At 34.4% G+C, this 21,769-nt stretch overlaps 4 protein-coding genes across 7 annotated transcripts; 2 read left to right on the top strand and 2 right to left on the bottom strand.

The window, feature by feature from the left end:
• Positions 1–874: 874 nt before the first annotated feature.
• LOC103852103 (low-temperature-induced 65 kDa protein) lies at positions 875–3,333 on the top strand. Of its 2 annotated transcripts, none has more exons than XM_009128998.3 (5): positions 875–1,134; positions 1,212–1,400; positions 1,506–1,889; positions 1,975–2,991; positions 3,094–3,333. In XM_009128998.3, exons 1-5 carry the CDS (start codon positions 1,068–1,070, stop codon positions 3,180–3,182), a joined length of 1,746 nt encoding a protein of 581 aa, XP_009127246.1. In that variant the 5' UTR covers positions 875–1,067; the 3' UTR covers positions 3,183–3,333. The 2 variants fall into 2 exon arrangements, with proteins under 2 accessions (XP_009127246.1, XP_009127244.1); XM_009128996.3 differs by having other exon boundaries at positions 1,966–2,991.
• A 1,918-nt stretch (positions 3,334–5,251) lies between these two features.
• LOC103852104 (exocyst complex component EXO70A1) lies at positions 5,252–8,909 on the top strand. 2 transcript variants are annotated; one of them, XM_009128999.3, is made up of 11 exons: positions 5,252–5,743; positions 5,897–5,992; positions 6,229–6,437; positions 6,538–6,768; positions 6,937–7,075; positions 7,192–7,404; positions 7,483–7,688; positions 7,757–7,954; positions 8,050–8,149; positions 8,228–8,457; positions 8,616–8,909. In XM_009128999.3, the coding sequence occupies exons 1-11, from the start codon at positions 5,585–5,587 to the stop codon at positions 8,731–8,733; spliced, it is 1,899 nt and encodes a 632-aa protein (XP_009127247.1). In that variant the 5' UTR covers positions 5,252–5,584; the 3' UTR covers positions 8,734–8,909. The 2 variants fall into 2 exon arrangements, with proteins under 2 accessions (XP_009127247.1, XP_033141414.1); XM_033285523.1 differs by having other exon boundaries at positions 5,555–5,763.
• Positions 8,910–10,083: 1,174 nt separating this feature from the next.
• Positions 10,084–11,409, bottom strand: LOC103852105 (actin-depolymerizing factor 12). Of its 2 annotated transcripts, none has more exons than XM_033285524.1 (3): positions 11,253–11,409; positions 10,805–11,054; positions 10,084–10,492 (listed from the first exon to the last, which is right to left on the bottom strand). In XM_033285524.1, the coding sequence occupies exons 2-3, from the start codon at positions 11,044–11,046 to the stop codon at positions 10,342–10,344; spliced, it is 393 nt and encodes a 130-aa protein (XP_033141415.1). In that variant the 5' UTR covers positions 11,047–11,054; positions 11,253–11,409; the 3' UTR covers positions 10,084–10,341. The 2 variants fall into 2 exon arrangements, with proteins under 2 accessions (XP_033141415.1, XP_009127248.1); XM_009129000.3 differs by having other exon boundaries at positions 10,805–11,064; positions 11,253–11,406.
• A 2,808-nt stretch (positions 11,410–14,217) lies between these two features.
• LOC103852106 lies at positions 14,218–15,607 on the bottom strand. Its single transcript, XM_009129001.3, has 3 exons — positions 15,412–15,607; positions 14,769–15,098; positions 14,218–14,691 (listed from the first exon to the last, which is right to left on the bottom strand). Exons 1-3 carry the CDS (start codon positions 15,476–15,478, stop codon positions 14,456–14,458), a joined length of 633 nt encoding a protein of 210 aa, XP_009127249.1. The 5' UTR covers positions 15,479–15,607; the 3' UTR covers positions 14,218–14,455.
• Between the last annotated feature and the right edge of the window lie 6,162 nt (positions 15,608–21,769).

Raw genomic sequence — 21,769 nt, 5'->3', positions numbered from 1 at the left:
CCCGCGCAAAATGGACCTATTACTAGAAAGTCATGTTACATTTAATTTCTAATATTATCATTATTATAGATCTAAATAATCCACTTTCTAGATTATAGGAACTAAATAATATGTCTACTACATTATAGGAACTAAATAGTTATCAATCTTTTTCTAGCAAAAAAAACGTGATCCGGAAACAACCAATTCAATAAAAAAATATACGATAAAATTATTATGTTTTAAAAATATATGATAAAATTATATTAATATATACCAATGTAGAATTGAAAGCAAAATGTTTATATAAAAATAAATGAAAATAAAAACCCGCGCGGTTGCGCGGGTCGAGATCTAGTTTAAATTAAACTAACAAATTTTTGAAAGTAAATTTAAAAAGATTTTGTTACAGCATTTTAAATATATTTATTTGTATTTCAAATAAAAGATAAAAATATTAAAAGATATAATAATGAACTTATGTAAAATATGATATTTTCTAGTAATGGTCCAAACTAAAAAAATCATACATGAAAAGAAGTCATGACTTCTGTTTTAATATATTAGATACGACACCCTCCTAAATGTATTTTGTAAATTTACGAGACGTGGACCGACTTTATTGTCAGAACGAAGGAAAAGAGGACAATAGGCCATTGATAATGGGCCTTAACGTCGACATACTATTAATAGAAGTTTCGTTGACAAGCTCCTCTCACAGAGAAAAGATCCAGCCGACATAAAATATCATTATTTTCAATTTTGAGTGAGAGGACAATCTACCATTTTCCAAATTAATATCATGCCGACATCGAGAAAAAGGAAAAGAAAAAAGATCAAAAATATCGACATATACAATACAAGCATTCAAGTTAAGAGAGCAAAAGTCACACACGTGGCAACACGGAAATGGACGCATCACGCGTCAGAGGTTAGTTCGTTCAGTCATAAGTTAACTCATCCTACTCTTCTCGGCGTCTCTATAAAATCCTCTTCTAGTTTTCTCATAGGAAAAACACAACACAATACACAGAAACAGAGTTTTGATTGGTTAGCTAGGAAAAGAGAGAAAACAAAAGCTTTGGAAAATGGATTTGCCACGTCCTTCTTCTGGTCAGGATCAAACAGAGGATCCGACCCAGATTCACCATCCAGGTATACAAACACTAGATTTCTAGTTTCAAAAACATTGGGGTTTTTCATCTCCCTGATTGATTGTGATTCGAGTACAGAGGAAGAAGAGCATCACGAGAGTCGAGCATCTAGAATGTTGGGGAAAGTAAAGGCAAAAGCTAAGAAGCTCAAGAACAGGCTTACTAATCATGGCACTGATGGCAACGAGCAAGACCACGATGTGGTGGATGAAGAAGAAGAAGATGATGAATCTGACGAGGCAGAGTCAGAGAAGCATGTCGCACCAGGTTTTAAATCTTTGTAACCTATCCCTTAAATATTACTACATGATCAACCGGTTATGTTGTTGTTACATCAACGTTTTTTTTAAATATCTCTGTAATAACGCACAGTAAATGAAGTTCCCAATGTGAGAGACTATAAAACGAGCCAACCTGAATCTTTAACTCATCCCGGAGAAACAAATCTTCCGGCGCCGGAGGAGATCGTTCCTTCAAAGACGAAGGATTCAACTGATTACACCGGAATCATCCCCGAACCATCACGAGATCCTGCTTACGAACATGAGGCCCCGTCTTATCCTGTAAAAACATCAGATGTGACTCATCACGAGCCACTGAACACTCCCGTCTCTCTGCTCTCTGAAACAGAGGACGTGACAACTCCTGGTGAAGATGGGTTGCTCGGTGGTCAACGAGAAGTCAACACCGATATGCCCAAAAGATTCGAGGACGATCTGAGTGGTGAATCTGATTATCAGTCCAACACCCAACAAGGTAACAAGTTTGACCGTAACTGAGGATATGTGTAGAGGGTTTTATGAATCTGTAACCATTTGTTTGTTGTGGTTAGTTAATGTAGGGAGTGGGGAAGCTGGAGAAGATTATCATAAGAAGTCAGGACTAGGAACTGAGCTGGCGTCCGAATCAGAAACAGAGCTCGGTAAAGATCTCCCGACAAGAAGCTTCGAATCTGAAACCGTTTTTGACGGGAAACCAGAAACTAAGCCGAAGGGACATGAATTTGAACAGACGATCGGATCTGGAATCGGAGAGGATAACGGCGCTGGAAAAGAAGGAACTGAGCGGAGGGAAGATTTTTTGGGGAAAGGCTATGAGTTTGATCAGGAGATTGAATCTACATTCGGCAAAGATTCACCCACCAGGCTTCCAGGAGACGAAAATTTTCCGACAAGAAGTGATGATATGGAAGTCGAGATTGGGTCGGGAAGAGGCTTGCCGACAGAAACTGATGATGATCACTTCTCACCAGAATTTTCTGGTCCGAAAGAGAGAGATGATTTCGATTCGCAGGCTGAGCAGACAAGGTACGAGGCGGCAGAGGTAAAACCCACCACCTACTCAGAGATGATTGGTTCAAGTACAGGTTACTCCAGCGGGCAACACGAGAGTCCCGTGAGTGTCGAGACAGTTGCTGATAAGTTGACTACTGAGGACGAAAATGTCAAAGAAACTGCATCGCCTGTGACGGCGAAACTGCCTTTCTCTGGCGATGGGAGTGAGGTGGATGAGACAGAACAAGGGGAAGACAAATTTGTGGCGAGTAGAGATCATCTGGAGGAGAAGCTGACACCTGAAGAAGAAGACAAAGCGTTTTCTGATATGGTCGCGGAGAAACTTAATCTTGGAGAAGAGAAGCAGGCAAAGATAAAGGAGGAAGTAGCCGAGGAGAAGATCCCTTCCGACAAGTTACCGGAGGAGATAGAAGGAGGTGAGGCGGTTCAAGAGGAAGGGAAAGGAGGAATAGTGGGGACGATTAAAGGGGTGTACAACTATTGGCTCGGTGGTACGGAGGAGGTGAAGCCGAAATCTCCAAATTCAGTTGAAGAGTCATCACAACCACTTAGCTCCTCCTTTGGTAAAACTAACTCGTCTTTGACTACTTGTTGATGCTTTTGAATAAGGTTTTGGTGTCTTTATATTTGCTTGTGGCTTACTCAATGTTTTGTTGCACATGTAGGGACTAAAGGATTTTCGGATTCCGGTGAAAGCGGGTTGGGAGAGGCAGGCAGTACTGCCGGAGCTGTGGCAGTGCAGAAACAACTTTGAGAATCTGGGAGCTGAGATTTGGGGTTTGCTAGTACTAAATGATGTTTGTGTTGGTGTCTTTGTGTTGTCACTTGGATGTATTTTGATATGATGTAATCCTTATTTGTGTGTTAAAAGGATTAAATATATGCTTGGAATAAATTCTTCCTTACATGAGTATAGCATATGAATCTGTGATATGAACGTGAAAATGCGTAGTAAAATGGAAAAGCCAAATATTTTGCACAGCTTTGTACTGAGCATTTGCGAGAAACGACAAAGTTCGAAACAATAATTAAAACGGCAAGTATATTGCGTCGTCTCACACCCTCTGGAGAAGCTGCACTCTCTCTTGATTTTTCCATATCCCGAGTATCACATAACCATCAAAATAAGCCTTTTAATAAGTTTTACCAAATGAATTACAAGGAAATCATGCATCCAAACCCCAATAAACTATTGGCAAAGTACTAAGCAAAGGGAACTGAACAGTACGTAATCTGAGCGACATTCAAAATAACACAGCCTGGTAAATTATTGATAAAGTACTCAACAAAAGGAAATGAACAGTAAATATTCTCACAAAGCTGCACTCTCTCTTGGCTTCAACCTAAGAGACCTTTAAGATCTGTGAAAGTTAAATATATACTTCAGTTTCATTATTGGCTGAAAAAAAATATTTTATACTATTTCATCAAACTTTTTATTATTTTGAAACACTCAAAATAAACCTGTAAAATTTATTAAAATCACTTGAACCACTAGTGATTGGCAAGAAATTTTACCAGACTAAGATTTTTAGAGAATGTAGTTTTCCTCTGTGAGAGTAACTCCGACAGAGTTTGTGACATTAAAAGGCGGAGGAATATATAGCTCCATGTATTCTTTCGCGATACAATGCAAAACATTGTACTTTTACAAGAAGGGTAAAACCACAGTATTGTGAAAACTTGTCATTATGATAAGAATTCATGCATGCTAGTGCAGGGAACAATGGAATGAGACTAAACCTTTGGTATTTTACGGTTAAATCAAATTCATGCCCCAAACTATCCCTTATATATTAATTGAGAAGCATTACAACATTTTTTTATAGCCACATGTCATCATTAGAATGATTCTTAAAATTTTTAGAGAAATATGTTGGTCCATCTAAATATATAATACGTTTTTATTAAACTAACCATAAATACATTATTAATGTGCTTCATTATTTCCTTAAATAAAATTACAGAATTGCCCAATTTGGCTAAAGTATCTGACAATTAATGATTTTGAATAATAAATAGTTGATAAAAATAAGTGTATCTTATATTATATTTGTTTAATTTTAAACTATTAAAATAAATTAAACAACCATATTTATAACCATATAATAAAAATTTAGATTTTTCTGTATAGTTATATTTTGAATTTAAAAAAACAAGTATAATTGCTAAAACTGTTAAAAGTCTCACATTCAAATTTTGTGATCCATGGTTTAAATTTTTTTGTTATGACATGATACAAATGATTACAAAATCATATCAGTTGAAAGTCTCATTTAAAAGTATTAAGAGTAAAACATATATAAATAAATAAATATATATATATATATATCATTTTAAATTAAATTATATACCATATAAAAATACATAAATATTTTAATTTTGACTTTTTATTTGAACAAATTTTTTTTGATAAAAAAATATATCATTTTAAAATTTTTTAAATATTATAAATTACTTAAACTATTAATCCCACAATAATAAATTTGTTTTCCGTAATTTAAAATTTTTGATATAACATATACAAATGATCAGAAAAAACATATGAGTAAAAAACATCATTTAATAGATATTAATATTAAAATATACTATATATGTTACTATTATTTTGTATTTAATTAATATGTCTGTACCAATTTAATTATATAAGTAATAGTTATTGACTTTTTAATTATTCAATATATATTTCTTATTTTATAATATGTTAAAAATATAATACTTAAAATAATTTACATATATAATGTTTATTCTGCGCAAGGCCCCAGTCTTAACCAAGTATAATCGTATATTTAAACCTCAAGGAATTTAACATTCTCCTTTGAGACTAACCTCTTGCCCCAAACTAAAATTTAGGTTTCCTCCTTTGGTATTTTACGGTTAGATCGAATTTTAATTAAAAACAAAATGTATGGAAAACCAGAAGACCGTTACCAAACCGTAGCTCAATTAACAATAAGAAAAAGAAGAAGAAGTAAGGGACCCACAAAATCACCTAAAAAGGTGAAACTCGCGAATCTATCGCTAGGTGGGGCTTCTCTTAAACAAAGATCGCATGAACCTCTTTAATATCATTCTTCGGCTCCAAATCGCAGAACAAATTTCAGTTTCCCTAAAAACATTTCTGCAACGCAATTCAATTCCCTTCTTCGATCCAAAATGGGGGTGGCTCAGGCGATGGAAGCCCTAACGGAGCGAGCAGGTCTGATGAAGGAGTCTCTACAGAAAAGCCAAACCATCACCGACAACATGGTCGGTATCCTCGGCTCTTTCGACCACCGTCTCTCCGCTCTTGAGACCGCCATGCGTCCCACTCAGGTCTCTTGACATTATCCTAGGTTGTCGGATTTGAGATCTGATCATATGTTGTTGGAAATTGATATTAGGTTTTGGATTATGCGAGATTAATGACACCATAATTTGGCTAATTTTATTTTTGAGTTTATGGACTTTGCGTATGTTGTTGTGTAGATAAGAACGCATTCAATAAGGAGAGCTCATGAGAATATAGACAAGGCATTGAAACAAGCTGAGCTTATATTGGATCAGTTTGATCTCAGTAAAAAGGTTTTTTACTCTTTCTCTTAACCTTCTCATTTTGTTTGCTTGTCTTTCACGTAATTGTTTTTTTTTTCTCCTAAAAGATGTTTCCTCGATTTCTTTTTTTTTTATGCTCGGTTAAGAGGCACCTCAAGGCGTTTTTATGTTTTTAACATTTTCATCTTGTTGATGTTAACATTCTCCTTTCTCTGTCGATCACTGAAGCTTTAATGGATAAAATATTGGTCATTTTTGTTTGTCAGGCTGAAGCTAAAATATTGAGAGGGCCACACGAGGATCTTGAAAGCTATTTGGAAGCAATTGATCAACTAAGAGGCACTATTAAGTTCTTTAGCAACAACAAGATGTTTAAGAGTACTGCCACTGGAGTTATTGGCCATGCTCACAATTTGCTCTCTAAAGCTCTATCAAAGCTAGAGGATGAGTTCAGACAGATACTGCAGAACTACAGGTTTCATCTTTGAATTACACACGGATTTGTTTGTGCCTAACTGAAACAAAGGATTGTTTATAACAGTTTTGACTTTTTTGTTTCTTTCGAAATATTTTAGCAAACCAATGGAACCTGATCGCCTGTTCGAATGTCTTCCAAGCAATCTTCGACCATCGACAGACGGTGAAGGTGGTGGCGGTAAGAGCCATGATCCGCATCAGAAAAGCTTAGAAAACGCTATCTTCACAGTCCCAACAGTCATTCCCCCGAGGGTTCTTCCTCTGCTTCATGATCTGGCCCAACAAATGGTTCAAGCTGGTCATCAGCAACAACTTTTCAAAACTTACAGGTCCATCTTACATTTTGTTTTTTTCATTTTCTTTAATTATTCCAAATCAGAATTTTATAAACAAAGGTCATTCAAATGAATTTGTTATTAAAAAAACTAAGCTATTTGCTCCTTTTTTTGTACATAATTTATGTACCAATATCCATACTACTTTTTGTAATCTATTAGAGATACGCGTGCGGCAGTTTTGGAGCAGAGCCTTAAGAAGTTAGGTGTGGAGAGGCTTAGCAAAGATGATGTTCAGAGAATGCAATGGGAGGTCTTAGAGGCCAAGATTGGGAATTGGATTCATTACATGCGAATATCTGTAAAAAAAAAATATATATATATATATATATCTTTTCTAGAAATGCCTTAATTAGATCCATTGCTTGTTCCTTGTCTAACACGCATTTGCTTATGCTGCTGCCTGCCTTGATACAGGTGAAACTGTTATTTGCTGCGGAAAAGAAAATCTGCGACCAAATACTAGACGGTGTTGAGTCACTGAGGGACCAATGTTTTGGTGAAGTTACTGCTAATAGTGTAGCTATCCTTCTTAGCTTCGGGGAGGCTATCGCTAAAAGCAAGAGATCACCCGAGAAACTGTTTGTTTTGTTAGATATGTATGAAATAATGAGAGAGCTTAAACCCGAGGTAACGTTTTAACTCTCTCTCACTCCATCACTATTATGTGTATTAATTAACGCACCTAATCTCTTTTCATTTTTGTAGATTGAGTTGGTCTTTGGAAGCCAACCTTGTACCGAGATGAAAGACTCTGCGCTGAATCTGACAAAACGATTAGCTCAGACAGCGCAAGAAACATTTGCTGATTTCGAAGAAGCGGTCGAGAAGGATGCTACTAAAACCGCGGTTATGGATGGAACAGTGCATCCGCTTACTAGCTACGTTATAAACTATGTCAAGTTCTTGTTCGAGTAAGTAGCTTTTACTTATTTATACCAATTGAAATCATCAATCTTGAAATTTTGAAATTTTGGAACAGTTACCAATCGACGTTGAGGCTGCTTTTTCAAGAGTTTGACAGCAAAGATCCTGATTCAGAGCTTGGAGCTGTGACAACAAGGATCATGCATGCTTTACAGAACAATTTGGATGGTAAATCAAAGCAGTACAAAGATGCAGCATTAACTCAACTCTTCTTGATGAACAATGTTCACTACATAGTGAGATCTGTCAGGAGGTTCTGTTTCTGCCTCTCCGGGTCAATAAAAAAATTATACAGAACCAAAAAGCCTTAAGCACATAATCCTGAAGTAGGTTTTTACATTTTCACAGGTCGGAAGCAAAGGATTTGTTGGGTGATGATTGGGTTCAAATACATAGAAGAATCGTACAGCAACACGCAAATCAGTATAAGAGAGTTTCATGGGCAAAGGTTTTTATGATGTTTGTTTCAGGTTTATGCTCTAAAATGCTTGAAGAGTGTTTTTCTGATTAGCCATTTCATTTCCAGATTTTGCAATGTCTAACGGTTCAGTCTAGTGGGAGCGGTCCGGTAGAGAACTCAAATATATCGAGAGCATCAGTGAAAGACAGATTCAAGACTTTCAATTCTCAGTTTGAAGAACTTCACCAAAGACAATGCCAATGGACTGTTCCGGACAGTGAACTGCGTGAATCTCTCAGGCTTGCTGTTGCGGAAGTTCTTTTGCCTGCGTTCAGATCATTTCTCAAACGTTTTGGGTACGTACCATTCAGAAAAACCTTTAAACAGATTGGTTAAGATTAGGTTTGTGTGGTTTCTTGTTCTTGAAGAAAATGAAATAGATTTGGTATATAGTTTGTGGTTTCGTGTTCAGCAAGAATAAAAATGTTGTTGCTTTGTTGGTGTTGTCTCACAGGCCCATGATAGAAAGTGGTAAGAATCCACAGAAGTACATAAGGTTCACTCCTGAAGATCTTGAGCGAATGCTTAACGAGTTCTTTGAAGGCAAGACTTGGAGTGAGCCCAAGAGATAAAAACATGTATTGATTGCTTGTTTCTTTTCTTTTGTACATTCTTTTTTTTTTGTTCTTTTCTTCCAACATTATTTATTTATAATATTATGTATCTATTTTTAAGATATTTTTGTTTTATTTATTTATTATTGTAAAATTGATGAGGTCATCAAACAACATGCTTTTCCAAATCTGTATATGTGGACTGAAATTACAACTATAAAATTGATTTTTTTTTTGCAAGGAGTAAATTTGTTTCAAGAACTTGAAACAGCTATCAGTCGACGTTGATCCTAGTTTTTCAAGAGTTTAACAAATTGGATGATGATTTCTGAGCTGCAATTAGTGACGACGAGGATCCTGCAGGCGTAAACAGAACAATTTGAATGGTAAATCCAGACAATGCAAAGATGCAGACTTAGCTTCAACTGTTCTTAATGAACATTACATAGTGAGATCTGTCGGAAGGTTCGGGATCTTCTTCACTCGGTCAAACATTTTATCAAAACCAAAGTGTTAACATGTTACCATGAAGAGACTAACTTTAGCACGTTTAACTAACTGGTTCATTATACGAGACTACGGTTAGCGAATTTTGTGGGTTTTGGTGTCGTTTTACTTAAAAAATTAGATTTAGATATATATTTTTTCTATCAGTATTTTAATTAGGTTTATGATACGAAAACTATATAAATGTCTTTATTAGGTAATAAGAATAAATTTTCGAAACTTAACCTGAGAGATTACGGTTAAGCGGTAATTTTTCTACCACATTTCTCAAGTGAAAAGTCCATTTTGTAGGTTCAAAGAAAATAATAAGTTCATTTCGTAGGTCTAAAGAATATAATATTTTGAGTAATGATAGTTCAAACGCATCGAAGAATCGCGCAGCGCAAATCGGTACAAGAGAATTTCCTGGACAAATGGTTCGTCAATTTATTTGTTAAGAATGCATCACCATGTATATAGGTATTCAGAATACCGTATTCTGATCTATATTTGGCTAAGAGTATATATTTTCATGATTAGCATTTCTTTCTGCAGATTTTGCTATGTTTCCACGATATATCTAGTGTGAGCGGTTTGATAGAGAATTCATATATATTGAGAATAATACAAGGAAAAATTCAAGAATTTTAATTTTTATTATGAAGAGCTTTACCAAAGATAATGCCAATGATAGTTCTGGAGAGTAAAGTCTCCAGGCTTGATGTTTCCGACGTCCTCTTACCTTCAAAACGTTTTGGTGCACTTAAAATTAAAGAAAAACTCTTAAAAGGCTAAAACTAGCTTGTCTAGTTTCTTGTACGAAACTACTCAAATGCTTTTGTGTTGTTTCTGTTGCACATATTGTCGTAATTAACGTTGCAATGGAAAAGTAATATATTTTATTTTCCCACGAAAGTATGCAGCTATTACACGAGAAAACTACATGGTTTTAGGCTTCTCTCAAGCCAAAGTATAAAACCCATGTCAGTTTAAAATGTAAACAAATAAAAAAAAGTCAAGAAGAAGGAGAATGAATGAAACCAAGAAAGTTACATAACATGCAGAAGTTCTTTAATTAACTTTGAATGATGATGATGGATCATTTATGGATATATAATAAGAAATAAGGCACATATCAATCTAGAGAGCTCGACTTTTGATGATGTCGAAACTCATCTCGCTCGGGTCCGTGGCTTGTAACTCCACCTGAATCCCATCCAATTCTCTCTTGAACCTGTCCTTTGAGCTCGCATACACCATCTTCATCCTTACCCTCGAAGAATCCGGTGACCTATCATATACATGCATTACTGTGAATAAAATATCACATTGGAATTGTTGGAAAGGATTTTAAATTAAATATGCAATAGAAATAAAATAATCTATTTATCACCAACTGATTTTATGATGTCAATTCATCTAATTTAATATGCATCATCCATTATCCTTAATCTATATAAGTTCACAACACCTAATCTAGTTATTTGTGCTATCGTCTTTGTTGTGTAACCAAACATTCAAATCCACGTAGTGCATGTTGTTTAGAGAGAAAAATGTTTTGTAACATGAAAAGTGCATGTGTTGCATGAGGGTTGTGAAGTACCATGCTATGAAGAAGATCTTGCTTTTCTGGCAATTCTCAGCAGTGGTGAAGTCGAAGTCATAGACAGCGTAGCGGCACTCATTGGCAGGCAGGGAATTGGAGAAATCGTCATAGTTCTCCTCAGGACTTCCAAGCTTCTCAACCACCACTTGTTGTCCGTCTATCCTGAATATTATGAACCTATAGTTTCTTTTCGCTTTTAGCTCCAAAAACTTCAGCTTACATTCGTCTTCCACCGCCATTCCTGACGCTGCGTTCGCCTTTCCAATTCATACAAAACATGAGTATACGGATAAACCGTAATCCAAGATTGTAAATGGGACAATAAACCAATATGATCTTATGTGAACGCAAATAAATAAAGGCATAACAAGAAACAATATTCAAACATCTATAACACAACTTCATTACAAAGAGAAAGGATACAAAAGAGAATGAGAGAACAGACCATTGCGTTTGGTTGATGGAGGTAAACCTAAGACAACAATGATGTTAGAGATATGTTACTTCTTGTTTTGTTCTTGTCCTCTTTTGTGGGAAAGAAGAGATTCTTAATTTGATTTGAAGTGGCTAATCTGAGACTAACTCGGACAACCATTAATGCCTCTCCTCTTTTAACATCAAACCACACCTTTTCTTCAACTCTATCCTTCAAATTCGCCTAACCATGCTTTATTTTAGGACAACTGCTCTACTCTAATTTTAGCATATTTACATCCTTATCCATCCAACTTGAGGACTATGTCTACCGTTTGGTTGACAAAACGATATGCGGTTTAAACTATTTGGTTCTTTGTTGGTTTGATCGGTTTAGAGATGATCTGAAACAGAACTGGATGTGGTTTCATTACATAACATTGTTATGAATCTTTAAATAGGAACTTTTCCTTAAATGACTCTAAGAGTAAGAGGCAGATAGAGAACAAAAAAAATTCTTTCCTACAAAATTGACAGATCCTCTCGTATTATCCTAAGAAATTAACAACCTTTGGACTTTGTTTCCTTTTTGGGATGATCTTCTGCTCTGGATCATCAGGTGTAGTGTAGTATCATCATCATAGCTCTTTATCTACTTGCTGCTTTTAGGCTCTTCATAGAAATCGTCCTCAAGATCGTCTCCACTGAACTTAGTGAGTGTCCCTCTTGGTGTAGCATCAAATCATGTGCTTCCATGCGGGAGATAACGTTAGGTTTTTTATAAGAATAAAAGCCATTGCATTTACTGCTGTCTCTCTAATCACTTGACAGGCAGTTCAAGTGAAAGCGAAAATACATTGACTAGGAGTGAATTAGAAGCTCAAGAAGTGAAAGAAAATGTTACTTGAACGCTTTGTTGGGGCTGAATCTCTGTTTAGTTTATCAGGGCAGTCTTTGACGAGATGGAACTCGTTGAAACTCATTCTATACGAAGGGACAAGAAAAATTTCAAAACAAGATTTGAGCATTGTACCATTGGGTAAACTCCATTCTTGTTTTGAGGGTAGTTCTTGCTTATGTCCCCATGTTCTTTACATACGAAACAACTTGCGAATTTAGTCTCTCCTACAAAAACAACCAAATATAATCTTTAATGATTTTAACTTACAAAAAAGTGAAGTATGTAGGTCTAAGGTCTCTTGGTGAACTCTCTCTCCAGGGATTGTGAAAGATGTTCCACACAATAAATGAATCTATTAGTCACAGACACGATTACACGGGAACAGAGCCGGTCCTTGGGCCAAGCCAAGGAAGCAGTGGCTTCCGGCCTTATTATTGTAAATAAAATTTTGGCATAATTTTTCAAAAATTACCTTTAGTCTAGTGGCAACATCTGAATGTTGCATACTCTCTTGGCCCAACCTGGATTTGAAATTCAGAATAGCGGCCTATTTTTTTAAACTTGCTTCTGGTCTGAGATTTTCTAGGACCGGTTCTGCACAGGAAAGTAACATACTATAATTTAACAAACATACCATTTTCCAAAGGAAGAGGACAATGAGAAAGTAAATGGTTAGTATCTCCACAGTTGTAACCCAGTTTCTTCTCAAAGCTGCTCTCTTCGGATTTGGGGGCAGTTTTAAAGACTATGCCCTCGCCTTCTAAATTGCAAGCATATCTACAGCAAACATTAAAAACATTTACTATTCACCTTCCAGTAACCACCAGGTAAAGCGACATTCAAGTATTTTATAAAGCTCCGACCGCCCATGGCTAATGGACCATCCACGTCCGCTCACTTGGCCCGTGGATCCCATTCCATCTAATGGACGGTGCGTTAATTTTTCAAGGTCAAAGTCTTGTTTACTGACCCTGTAATCACCACAATACCACATGACCTTTCCACATGCTTTGACCTCACTCGCATGGTATCGTGAATCACTTCCCGATAGGTCACCCATCCTTTCACTACTCCAGTCCAAGTACGCTTAACTCTGGAGCTCTAAACGGATGTGTGACGGAAAATGTAAGTCAATTTTGGTGACATAGGTAGCCAAATCAATCCTCTTAAGCCTTTCCATATATCACAATTCAGGATGTTACAATTCATCCCTTCTCAAAGAACGCAACGTCCTTGTTGCGTCCATGATAGGTCTCAAGACGCCTTTCGGGTCAGAACCGAGATGGCTAACCAGCTCTGATACCACTTATAAAGCTCCGACCGCCCACGGCTAATGAGCCACCCACACCCGCTCACTCGGTCCGTGGACCCCACGGTGCGTTAATTTTCCAAGGTCAGAATCTTGTTTACTGGCTATGCAATTACCACATGACCTTTTCCCCGTGCTTTGATCTCACTCGCACGGTATCGCGAATCACTTTCCGATAGGTCACCCATCATCTCATTACTCCAGCCTAAGTACGCTTAACTCTGGAGTTCTAAACGGATGTGTGACGGAAAAAGTAAATCAACTTTAGTGACATAAGTAACCAAATCAATCCTATTAAGTCTTTCTATATATCACAATTCGGAATGTCATTCAGTTTTTTTTTTTGGCCCCAAAGCCAAACCATCAAGAGAAGTAGAAATGACAGAACAAACTTTCACATGAAATTAGCCTTTGATAGACAGAACCTTTGACTAATTCAGACAAAATCTACTCTCTCATACATTTCTTCTAACTAAACTATCGGAGCTGAAGTTAAAAACCAAAGTGAACTCAGCAAACCTTGTTTCTTTCCCACTCAGACGTTTCAGGGCACGCAGAGCTTACCCATATGGGTCTTTATCTTTGACTCACCATTGTCGACTACTGTTTCCAATTGATTACACCGGCAGCAATAGAGGCAGTGAAGAGGAAGAAAGACGCAGCGAGGAAGAGGCTTTGTTCTATACTTTTAATCGAGCCCACAAAACAATTCTCATACTTGGGGCTAGGGGAGGTTCTGCTAGAGTATAGTACATAAATGAATGATCTGTTTTGAGTATATCTTGGTATCAATAAGCTCAAACTGATTACTAGTATATAATACGATATTACAAGTATAATTCACCAGATCGTGCACAACTCTGACTGTCTCCTTATGCATCGTGGTGTGTTTTATGAAATACATAATAAGCAAACATTAAACGATGTAATAAAACCATAAAAACTAAACACAAACTTCTTTATTATTCTCTTCAGATCTCTCATGAGACATGGTACGTCTTCTCTCTATGCTTGCTTGCATTAATTAATACGACGCAGGTGCGGGCGCGTACGACATGTGGTCCATTGAAGTAGCTGGCTCTGGTGCCGGTGCGTACGGCATGTAGTCCATTGAAGTAGCTGGCTCTGGTGCCATCTCGCCTAACCTGACCGGTCCAACCGGTCCAAGAGTGTCCCTCACAATTCCCGAGCTCCTAAGTTCCGACATTGCTCTTCTTGATTGTCCTTCTTGTGATTCACATAGCTTCGGCAAATATACACCTAGTATAAAAAAATAAACCGAAATGTATTTAGAGAAAATGTGTAATTTTAACCGAACAGGTCTAACAACACCGTACCTTCGCCAGCAGCAAGGTTGAAGAAGAGATCGACGACGTTAGGGCATTGGGTTAAGCATTTAACCGAGCAGAGTTTCTGAGTAAACCGGGATTCCAATAGTGCGTCCGAGGATATACCCAAAGATTTCCGGTCTAGACCACACGCTTTGATGCACTCGTCTGATTCAATAATGTTTGTGACCTTGTCTGCTTCTATCTCAGAGGACCGACACGTGTACCCCTCGATTCCACTCCTCTTAATGCTCTGCTCCAAGACGCAGCGTTTACCGGTCGACGAGACCGCAAACGCACACGTGTCTTTGTCCAGCTTCTCGCACTTGACTTCGTTCCCTAAGAAATTAATTGCAATGGTACTTATTTATTACATGCATATAACCTCCATTAAGTGATCTATATACGATTGTCGGAAAAATGGTGATCTATATTTTTTTTTAATTACCGATCTAAATATGATTTTTTCGATTCAAAATAAACAAAAATACCTTACTTTTTCTAGGAATAACAAGATATTGTTTTTTTTTTGATAAAAGATTTAACAAGATATTGTATGATAAGATTATATCTAGTTTGTATGATTGTAGATATCTTCAATATGTACATTAAAAAAAAGCTATTAGTAATTTGCAGGCCATGAATCTTTTACCAAGTGTGGTTTGCAAATAGACGGCAAGGAGAAGCATAGAAACAACGAAGAAAGTTTTCATAGCCATGTTGTGAGGTAGAGATCACAAAAAGAGAGATATTAAAGAAAAAAATGCTGATAGAAAATTTTGCCTAAAATAAGAGGAGTGTTTCTTCGGGTGAAGTTATATGTGTTGGAGCAACAGCCTATTTATAGAGCAGGATAACTCGATACATTAATTTTTTTTCCTTAATTTGTAATATAAGTGATAATAGTGTTGACAATGTAAACACCAATGAGTCTTAACGTGGCAGACACTGAAGAGTCGTAGTTACATTAATTGGGTCGTCTATTTGATTCATTACGAAAACGTATCAACCTTTTTGATTATATACGTTTGAACGAGTGTTGAACTTAGGCATGGGCATCCAAGTATCAGACTAGGATCTGGATCGGGTATTTCGAATATCGGTGTAATTCGAAATAGGAAAATTTGTACATATCGGGTAACTCTAAATAATTGGTTCACTACTTGGCAAATCTGAATATTATCGAGTATATCCGAATGAACCGTAAAATATCAAACCCGGTTCGGATTGACTTATTATGATCCAAATGTATAGAAAAATAATCCATTTTATCCAAAATATCCGATTAGGGTCTATTTTTGTATATCCAAACATGTCCAAAAATATCCAAAAATAACCAAAACTAACAAAAAATATCTAAAATATCCGATTTATCCAAAAAAATAATATATTTAAAATTATAATTATAATTTTTAATATTTGAATTATTATAAGTATTAATATAACTAATATTTTATATATAATATTTATACTTCATATATTTTTGGATGCCTGTAATTTTCGGATTCGGTTCAGGTTCATATTGATTTTTTGGATATAGGAAATCATGTACCATTCAGATATCTATGTTGAATTAGATTCTATTTGTTACATGAACTTCGAATCCGGATAATTTGTCCATGCCTAATCGAACTGTTGATGTATAACTTTTACTCTAAAGTCTTACAGATACTCGGTTATGCACCATGTTAAAAGTTTACGTTAATATTAAATTTTCCTAAATAAGGTGTTATAGGGTAGATCAATAAACTTCCATAATTGACTGGTTTTGTGAAATATTATACATCAAGTGAAACTTAAAATAAATTAGGTTTTTGTCATGAATAAACGCGAATTTACCTCGAAAAAACAAAAAAAAACTTAAGAAAACAAGGAAATATTTTTTTTTGAGGTTCGTTGATTATTTTAATTAATAATTTACTATTATTTACGGATGTATTTATACTATTTTAAAACTCCGATATTTTTTATTTTATGAAAACATCACTATCTAATAAGTGCACTTTTCTAAAAAAATTTATACTATTTTAAAACTCCGATATTTTTTATTTTGTGAAAACATCACACTATCTAATAAGTGCACTTTTGTAAAATTTTAAAATAGTGTACCTTAAGGAACTTTGGTTTTCACTTTTCACACTCCCATATGTCGATCTTGATCATGAGTAAATTTTCTTTACGTCTTACCGGAGCACATAAATTTAAATCATTCTAGAATTAACACGTTTCATGTACAAAAACAATGGTTATGACTTATCGTTGCGACCCATATTACCCATGTAGTTAGAACTGCTAAACTGAAGATTAAACTAGTTTCTAAGACTTAATTTATATATAACTATAAACCTGGGGATCTCTACCTACAAAGATTTATAGTAAATATTTTGATATATATAATTATTAACTTTAACTAACGGAAACGAATATTATGCAAACAAGAAATATTGCAGTAATTTGTGTTAATGCCGTGATTGTGTTATTATTGGAGTACAAATCCAGATAATGCAAACTATTGATTGATAAAACAAAAAATAGTCATTATGCAAAGTTGGAGTATGCTTTAAATATATTTATGAAAAAAAAAAGTTGATAGAAATTTCTATGTTCATCTCAATAGAAAAGTATTAACGTGGAAAATAGGCTTGACAAATAAACATTCCGTTGTTAATGGCGAAAATTATGCAGTCAAAGTCGAGATGTGAAACCTTGACTCACTTTTCCTAAAATCTGGTATGGAACCATCTTCTCCTTACGGTCATAATTAATTTGGACTATTTCGTTTTTTTTATCTAACTTAAAACATTTAGACTAAGGAAATAATACATCTACATAATGTCTATATATTAAGTCGTTCATAAGCTTTATATCTATGATTAACTGATTTCTAATTAAGCATTAAATTTCTAACCAATTTGAATAATTTCTTTGTTCTATTACGTTTATAAGTTTTTAATCAAATAATATAAGATGATCATAGTTTCGTATTAAACAGTCTTAATAACAATCTGTCGCTCGTTTCACAAAAAAAGAAAACAATCTGTCACTAAACTTGTGATGCTAACTTTAGTTTATTCAAGTATTTAAATTGTTCTTTTTAGTTTCCATTTCACCTCTATATATCTTAATTACGTATAAACATAAGATTTTGACAAAACAGATACGCTAAATAATTTATCTAATTTGTCGTTTAAATCGTATTTTCTAAAAACAAACGTTAAACAAAAAGTCTTCTTGGAAGTGAGATGGGAACCCGTAAATGACGGTAGAGACTTCGAAAGACAGAAACTTTCTTAACACAAGGACAGTCACGAGTCGTCTTTATTACTCAAGATATTTTTATATACGAATATATCCAAAATTCTGTTGTTCAGTAATATTTACTAGACGTCAAATTCACCTGAAATGTGGTTCCACAGACCTAACTAGTTCCAAAGCGACTTTGTCTGTTTTGTGGTTCTATGTTTGGTCCAAAATCAGTTTACAAAAAAAAAAATGGTCCAAAATTAATTCGTTTAAAAGAGAAAAAAAAACAAAACAAAAGCGAGAAAATATCTAGCCGACTTCAAAATATATAATCTAGGGAAAATTGTTTTTTTTAGACACAAAACCCTAAATTCAGCTACAAATACTCTAGGTTTAAGGTTGTTTTAATCAATTCTAATATTGTTTTGTTCGTTTAATGTAATAAGAGATCCCATGTAATAATTAAATCCATTCTTTGACAACCTATCCTGTAATCGATGAGATAGGTTCTTGAATCAGTAATTTCTTACACAACTTATTTTTACTTAGGAATCCAAATTTGACATTGGTGGTTTTTTTTCATCAAAAAATGTGAACATTTTTATCGTTCTGTAAACAGCCAAATTCATTGTTACGAATTCCATTCATGAGATTTAAAATTTAATGCGTACTGGTTCTTTCGAAGTTCGAACAGTTGAAAACTTCCATGTTCCATGCTCCCAACCTATTCTTTATTGTAACAGTCCTGCATGTTTTAATATGGTTAATTAGTAGTTTACTAAAGTCTCACAATAATTAATTCAGCGATCTTAACGTGTCATTTCACCTAGAGCTTGAACGCAAGCCGGATATCTGTAAGATATTCGTGATCTGTTTCGTACAGATTAACAATTTTATGATTCGATTTGTTCTGATGCCGTTTGAATACTCAGTGTCTTGGTATCCCATAAAATAACTATTTTTAATTGGTCATCTGATTCAATTCCTAAAAATAAAGTTAATTTTTTAAAAAAATCTAAAATATAGTGAAAAACAGTATTTTGTTATAAATAAAAAATTGTCATTTTTAAAACTAAATAACTAAATAATAAATTTAGTAAATGAAAGTATTGTGAAACTTGTATAAATAAAGAATAATTATATAATATATGTACCCAGGAATTGTAAATAACAGTTATAAAATATCTTGGTAAATAAATAATCAAAATCTGACATTATTTTACACTCACAATATATATATATATATATATGTATATATATAATGTATCAGATACTAAACTTTAGTATATGATATTTGATTCATTTTAATGAATTACATATTATTATTTGTTTTACTTTATAGAGTTACGTAGATCGAATTAAAAGTTATAGATATTTAGTCCACTCCTAATTTCACCCATGAGAAACAATTTTTCTTTATATATGGAACTGACCAATGGTAAAATTTAGAGATGGGAAAACATGTACATACTTATGACATCTATAGACACATATAGGTTTACCTGTTATGTTTCGTTCCTATCACTTATATACTAAAGCACAAGTTACATAACCAATAAAACTTTAACACATGGCATAATTTTACAAAGAAAAAATAAAAATAAAAACTAAACACAACACTACAAGAAAACAGCGTAATTCAGACGGACATTCTGACGGAAAATGAGATCCTCGGAATATTCCGACGAATTTCCGAGAAAATTCCAAGGAACCCCAAAATTTGGGGTTCCTCGGAATTTCTCCGGAATATACCGATGAAATACCGAGGAAATCATATTTCCTCGGAATATTCCGAGGAAATACCGAGGAAATCATATTTCCTCGGAATATACCGATGAAATACCGAGAAAATCATATTTTTTCGGAATTTCTATTAATTTATATTATTCCTCGGAATTTCCCCGGAATATTCCGAGGAAATTCCGAGGAACACATGTTTGGGGTTTCAAAACATCAAATTTTTTTGCCCTATATCATTTCTTATACAAATGCAATGCATACCATTGAGGAATCTTTGTATAGATGATCATAAACCATGAAATAACAAAATTTCAAAACGAATTGTAAGTATTCCCTTTACCGTTCATTAAAGTGTATAAGTGTATGTTGTGGGGATTTCGTTCATACAATCGGAAAAGTGTTATATAAGTGTTTCACTTAAACAAATTTTTGACTTCATAATCAGTCTAAGACACTTAATAAGGGTTATATAAGTGTTATTCAAACCGCAAAACGTTGTTTTCGGTTTAAAAACCCTACTTCCTCGGAAAAGCCTTGGAATATTCCGAGGAAATTCCGAGGAAAAACAAGTGTTCCTCGGAATTTCCTCGGAATATTCCGAGGCTTTTCCGACGATTCAGGGCTTTGCTTTTAGGGTTTCTGTTTCTTCGGAAAAGCCTCGGAATATTCCGAGGAAATTCCGAGGAACACTTGTTTTTCCTCGGAATTTCCTCGGAATATTCCGAGGCTTTTCCGAGGAAGTAGGGTTTTTAAACCGAAAACAACGTTTTGCGGTTTGAATAACACTTATATAACCCCTATTAAGTGTCTTAGACTGATTATGAAGTCAAAATTTGTTTAAGTGAAACACTTATATAACACTTTTCCGATTGTATGAACGAAATCCCCACAACATAAGAGAAACACTTATACACTTTAATGAACGGTAAAGGGAATACTTACAATTCGTTTTGAAATTTTGTTATTTCATGGTTTATGATCATCTATACAAAGATTCCTCAATGGTATGCATTGCATTTGTATAAGAAATGATATAGGGCAAAAAAATTTGATGTTTTGAAACCCCAAACATGTGTTCCTCGGAATTTCCTCGGAATATTCCGAGGAAATTCCGAGGAACAATATAAATTAATAGAAATACATGCACATGATATTCTTTTTCCTCGAATTAATGAAATTATTCCGAGGAAATTCCGACGGATATTTAAGTGGCCGTCGGAATTTCCTCGGAATATTTTCATTTAACCGGGCAAACAAGCCGCCAAATATTTCGCGAAAATTGAAATTGAAAATACTGAGGAAATTCCGACGGAAAATATCCGTCGGACCCTAGGTTTTATAAACTCGAAACACATCTTCTTCCCCATTTCTCTCTTCTTCCTCTCCGGCGATCTCTCTCTCCTTCCGGCGTTCTCCACCTTCTCTCGCGACGATATCTCCGGCGAATCCTCTCCATTTCCTTACAAATCATGTAAGGACCTTATCCCACTCTCTTATGTCCTATTTGTTAGGTTCTTAAGTAGATTTGATGATTTTAGAAGTTTTTTGATAGATTTTTGTTAGGGTGATTGGGTAGGATTGTGATTTGTTGTGTAATAGGTTTAGAATTGTGATTTGGTTGTGTTGAATTGATTTAGAATTTTTTTATAATTTTTTTATTATTTTTGTATTTATAGAAACTATTTTTAAATATAAAAAACGTTTTTTGTATATAAATTCGATTTTTGGATTTATAAAAGATGATTTCATATTTTAAAACTAATTTTGTATTTATAAAATATTTTTTTGATTTATAAACACTATTTTATTATTTTTGTATTTATAAAAGCTATTTTGTATTTATAAAAAGATGATTTCATATCTATAAAAATATTTATATTTATAAAACTAATTTTGTATTTATAAAACATTTTTTGATTTATAAACACTATTTTATTATTTTTTTGTATTTATAAAAACTATTTTATTTTTATAAAAAGATGATTTCATATCTATAAAAATATTTATATTTATTAAAACTAATTTTG

Source organism: Brassica rapa, chromosome A02 (genome assembly GCF_000309985.2).
Source record: "Brassica rapa cultivar Chiifu-401-42 chromosome A02, CAAS_Brap_v3.01, whole genome shotgun sequence".
In the NCBI taxonomy this organism is placed as follows: Eukaryota; Viridiplantae; Streptophyta; class Magnoliopsida; order Brassicales; family Brassicaceae; genus Brassica; species Brassica rapa.
Note: the sequence above shows the minus strand (reverse complement) of the source record. Positions and strands in the feature narration are given on the sequence as shown.

What these genes read in the sequence shown, in the direction of transcription:
- LOC103852103 (XM_009128996.3), top strand. Translation starts at nt 1,068, where the DNA reads ATGGATTTGCCACGTCCTTCTTCTGGTCAGGATCAAACAGAGGATCCG. An exon ending in GACCCAGATTCACCATCCAG is followed by an intron (nt 1,135 to 1,211) that starts GTATACAAACAC and finishes ATTCGAGTACAG; the next exon opens with AGGAAGAAGAGCATCACGAG. An exon ending in AGAGAAGCATGTCGCACCAG is followed by an intron (nt 1,401 to 1,505) that starts GTTTTAAATCTT and finishes AATAACGCACAG; the next exon opens with TAAATGAAGTTCCCAATGTG.
- LOC103852104 (XM_009128999.3), top strand. Translation starts at nt 5,585, where the DNA reads ATGGGGGTGGCTCAGGCGATGGAAGCCCTAACGGAGCGAGCAGGTCTG. An exon ending in AGTTTGATCTCAGTAAAAAG is followed by an intron (nt 5,993 to 6,228) that starts GTTTTTTACTCT and finishes TTTGTTTGTCAG; the next exon opens with GCTGAAGCTAAAATATTGAG. An exon ending in TGAGAGAGCTTAAACCCGAG is followed by an intron (nt 7,405 to 7,482) that starts GTAACGTTTTAA and finishes TCATTTTTGTAG; the next exon opens with ATTGAGTTGGTCTTTGGAAG.
- LOC103852105 (XM_009129000.3), bottom strand. An exon ending in AAGATCTTCTTCATAGCATG is followed by an intron (nt 10,493 to 10,804) that starts GTACTTCACAAC and finishes TGTATATGATAG; the next exon opens with GTCACCGGATTCTTCGAGGG.
- LOC103852106 (XM_009129001.3), bottom strand. Translation starts at nt 15,478, where the DNA reads ATGGCTATGAAAACTTTCTTCGTTGTTTCTATGCTTCTCCTTGCCGTC. An exon ending in CTATTTGCAAACCACACTTG is followed by an intron (nt 15,099 to 15,411) that starts GTAAAAGATTCA and finishes TTAATTTCTTAG; the next exon opens with GGAACGAAGTCAAGTGCGAG. An exon ending in CAACCTTGCTGCTGGCGAAG is followed by an intron (nt 14,692 to 14,768) that starts GTACGGTGTTGT and finishes TTTTTATACTAG; the next exon opens with GTGTATATTTGCCGAAGCTA.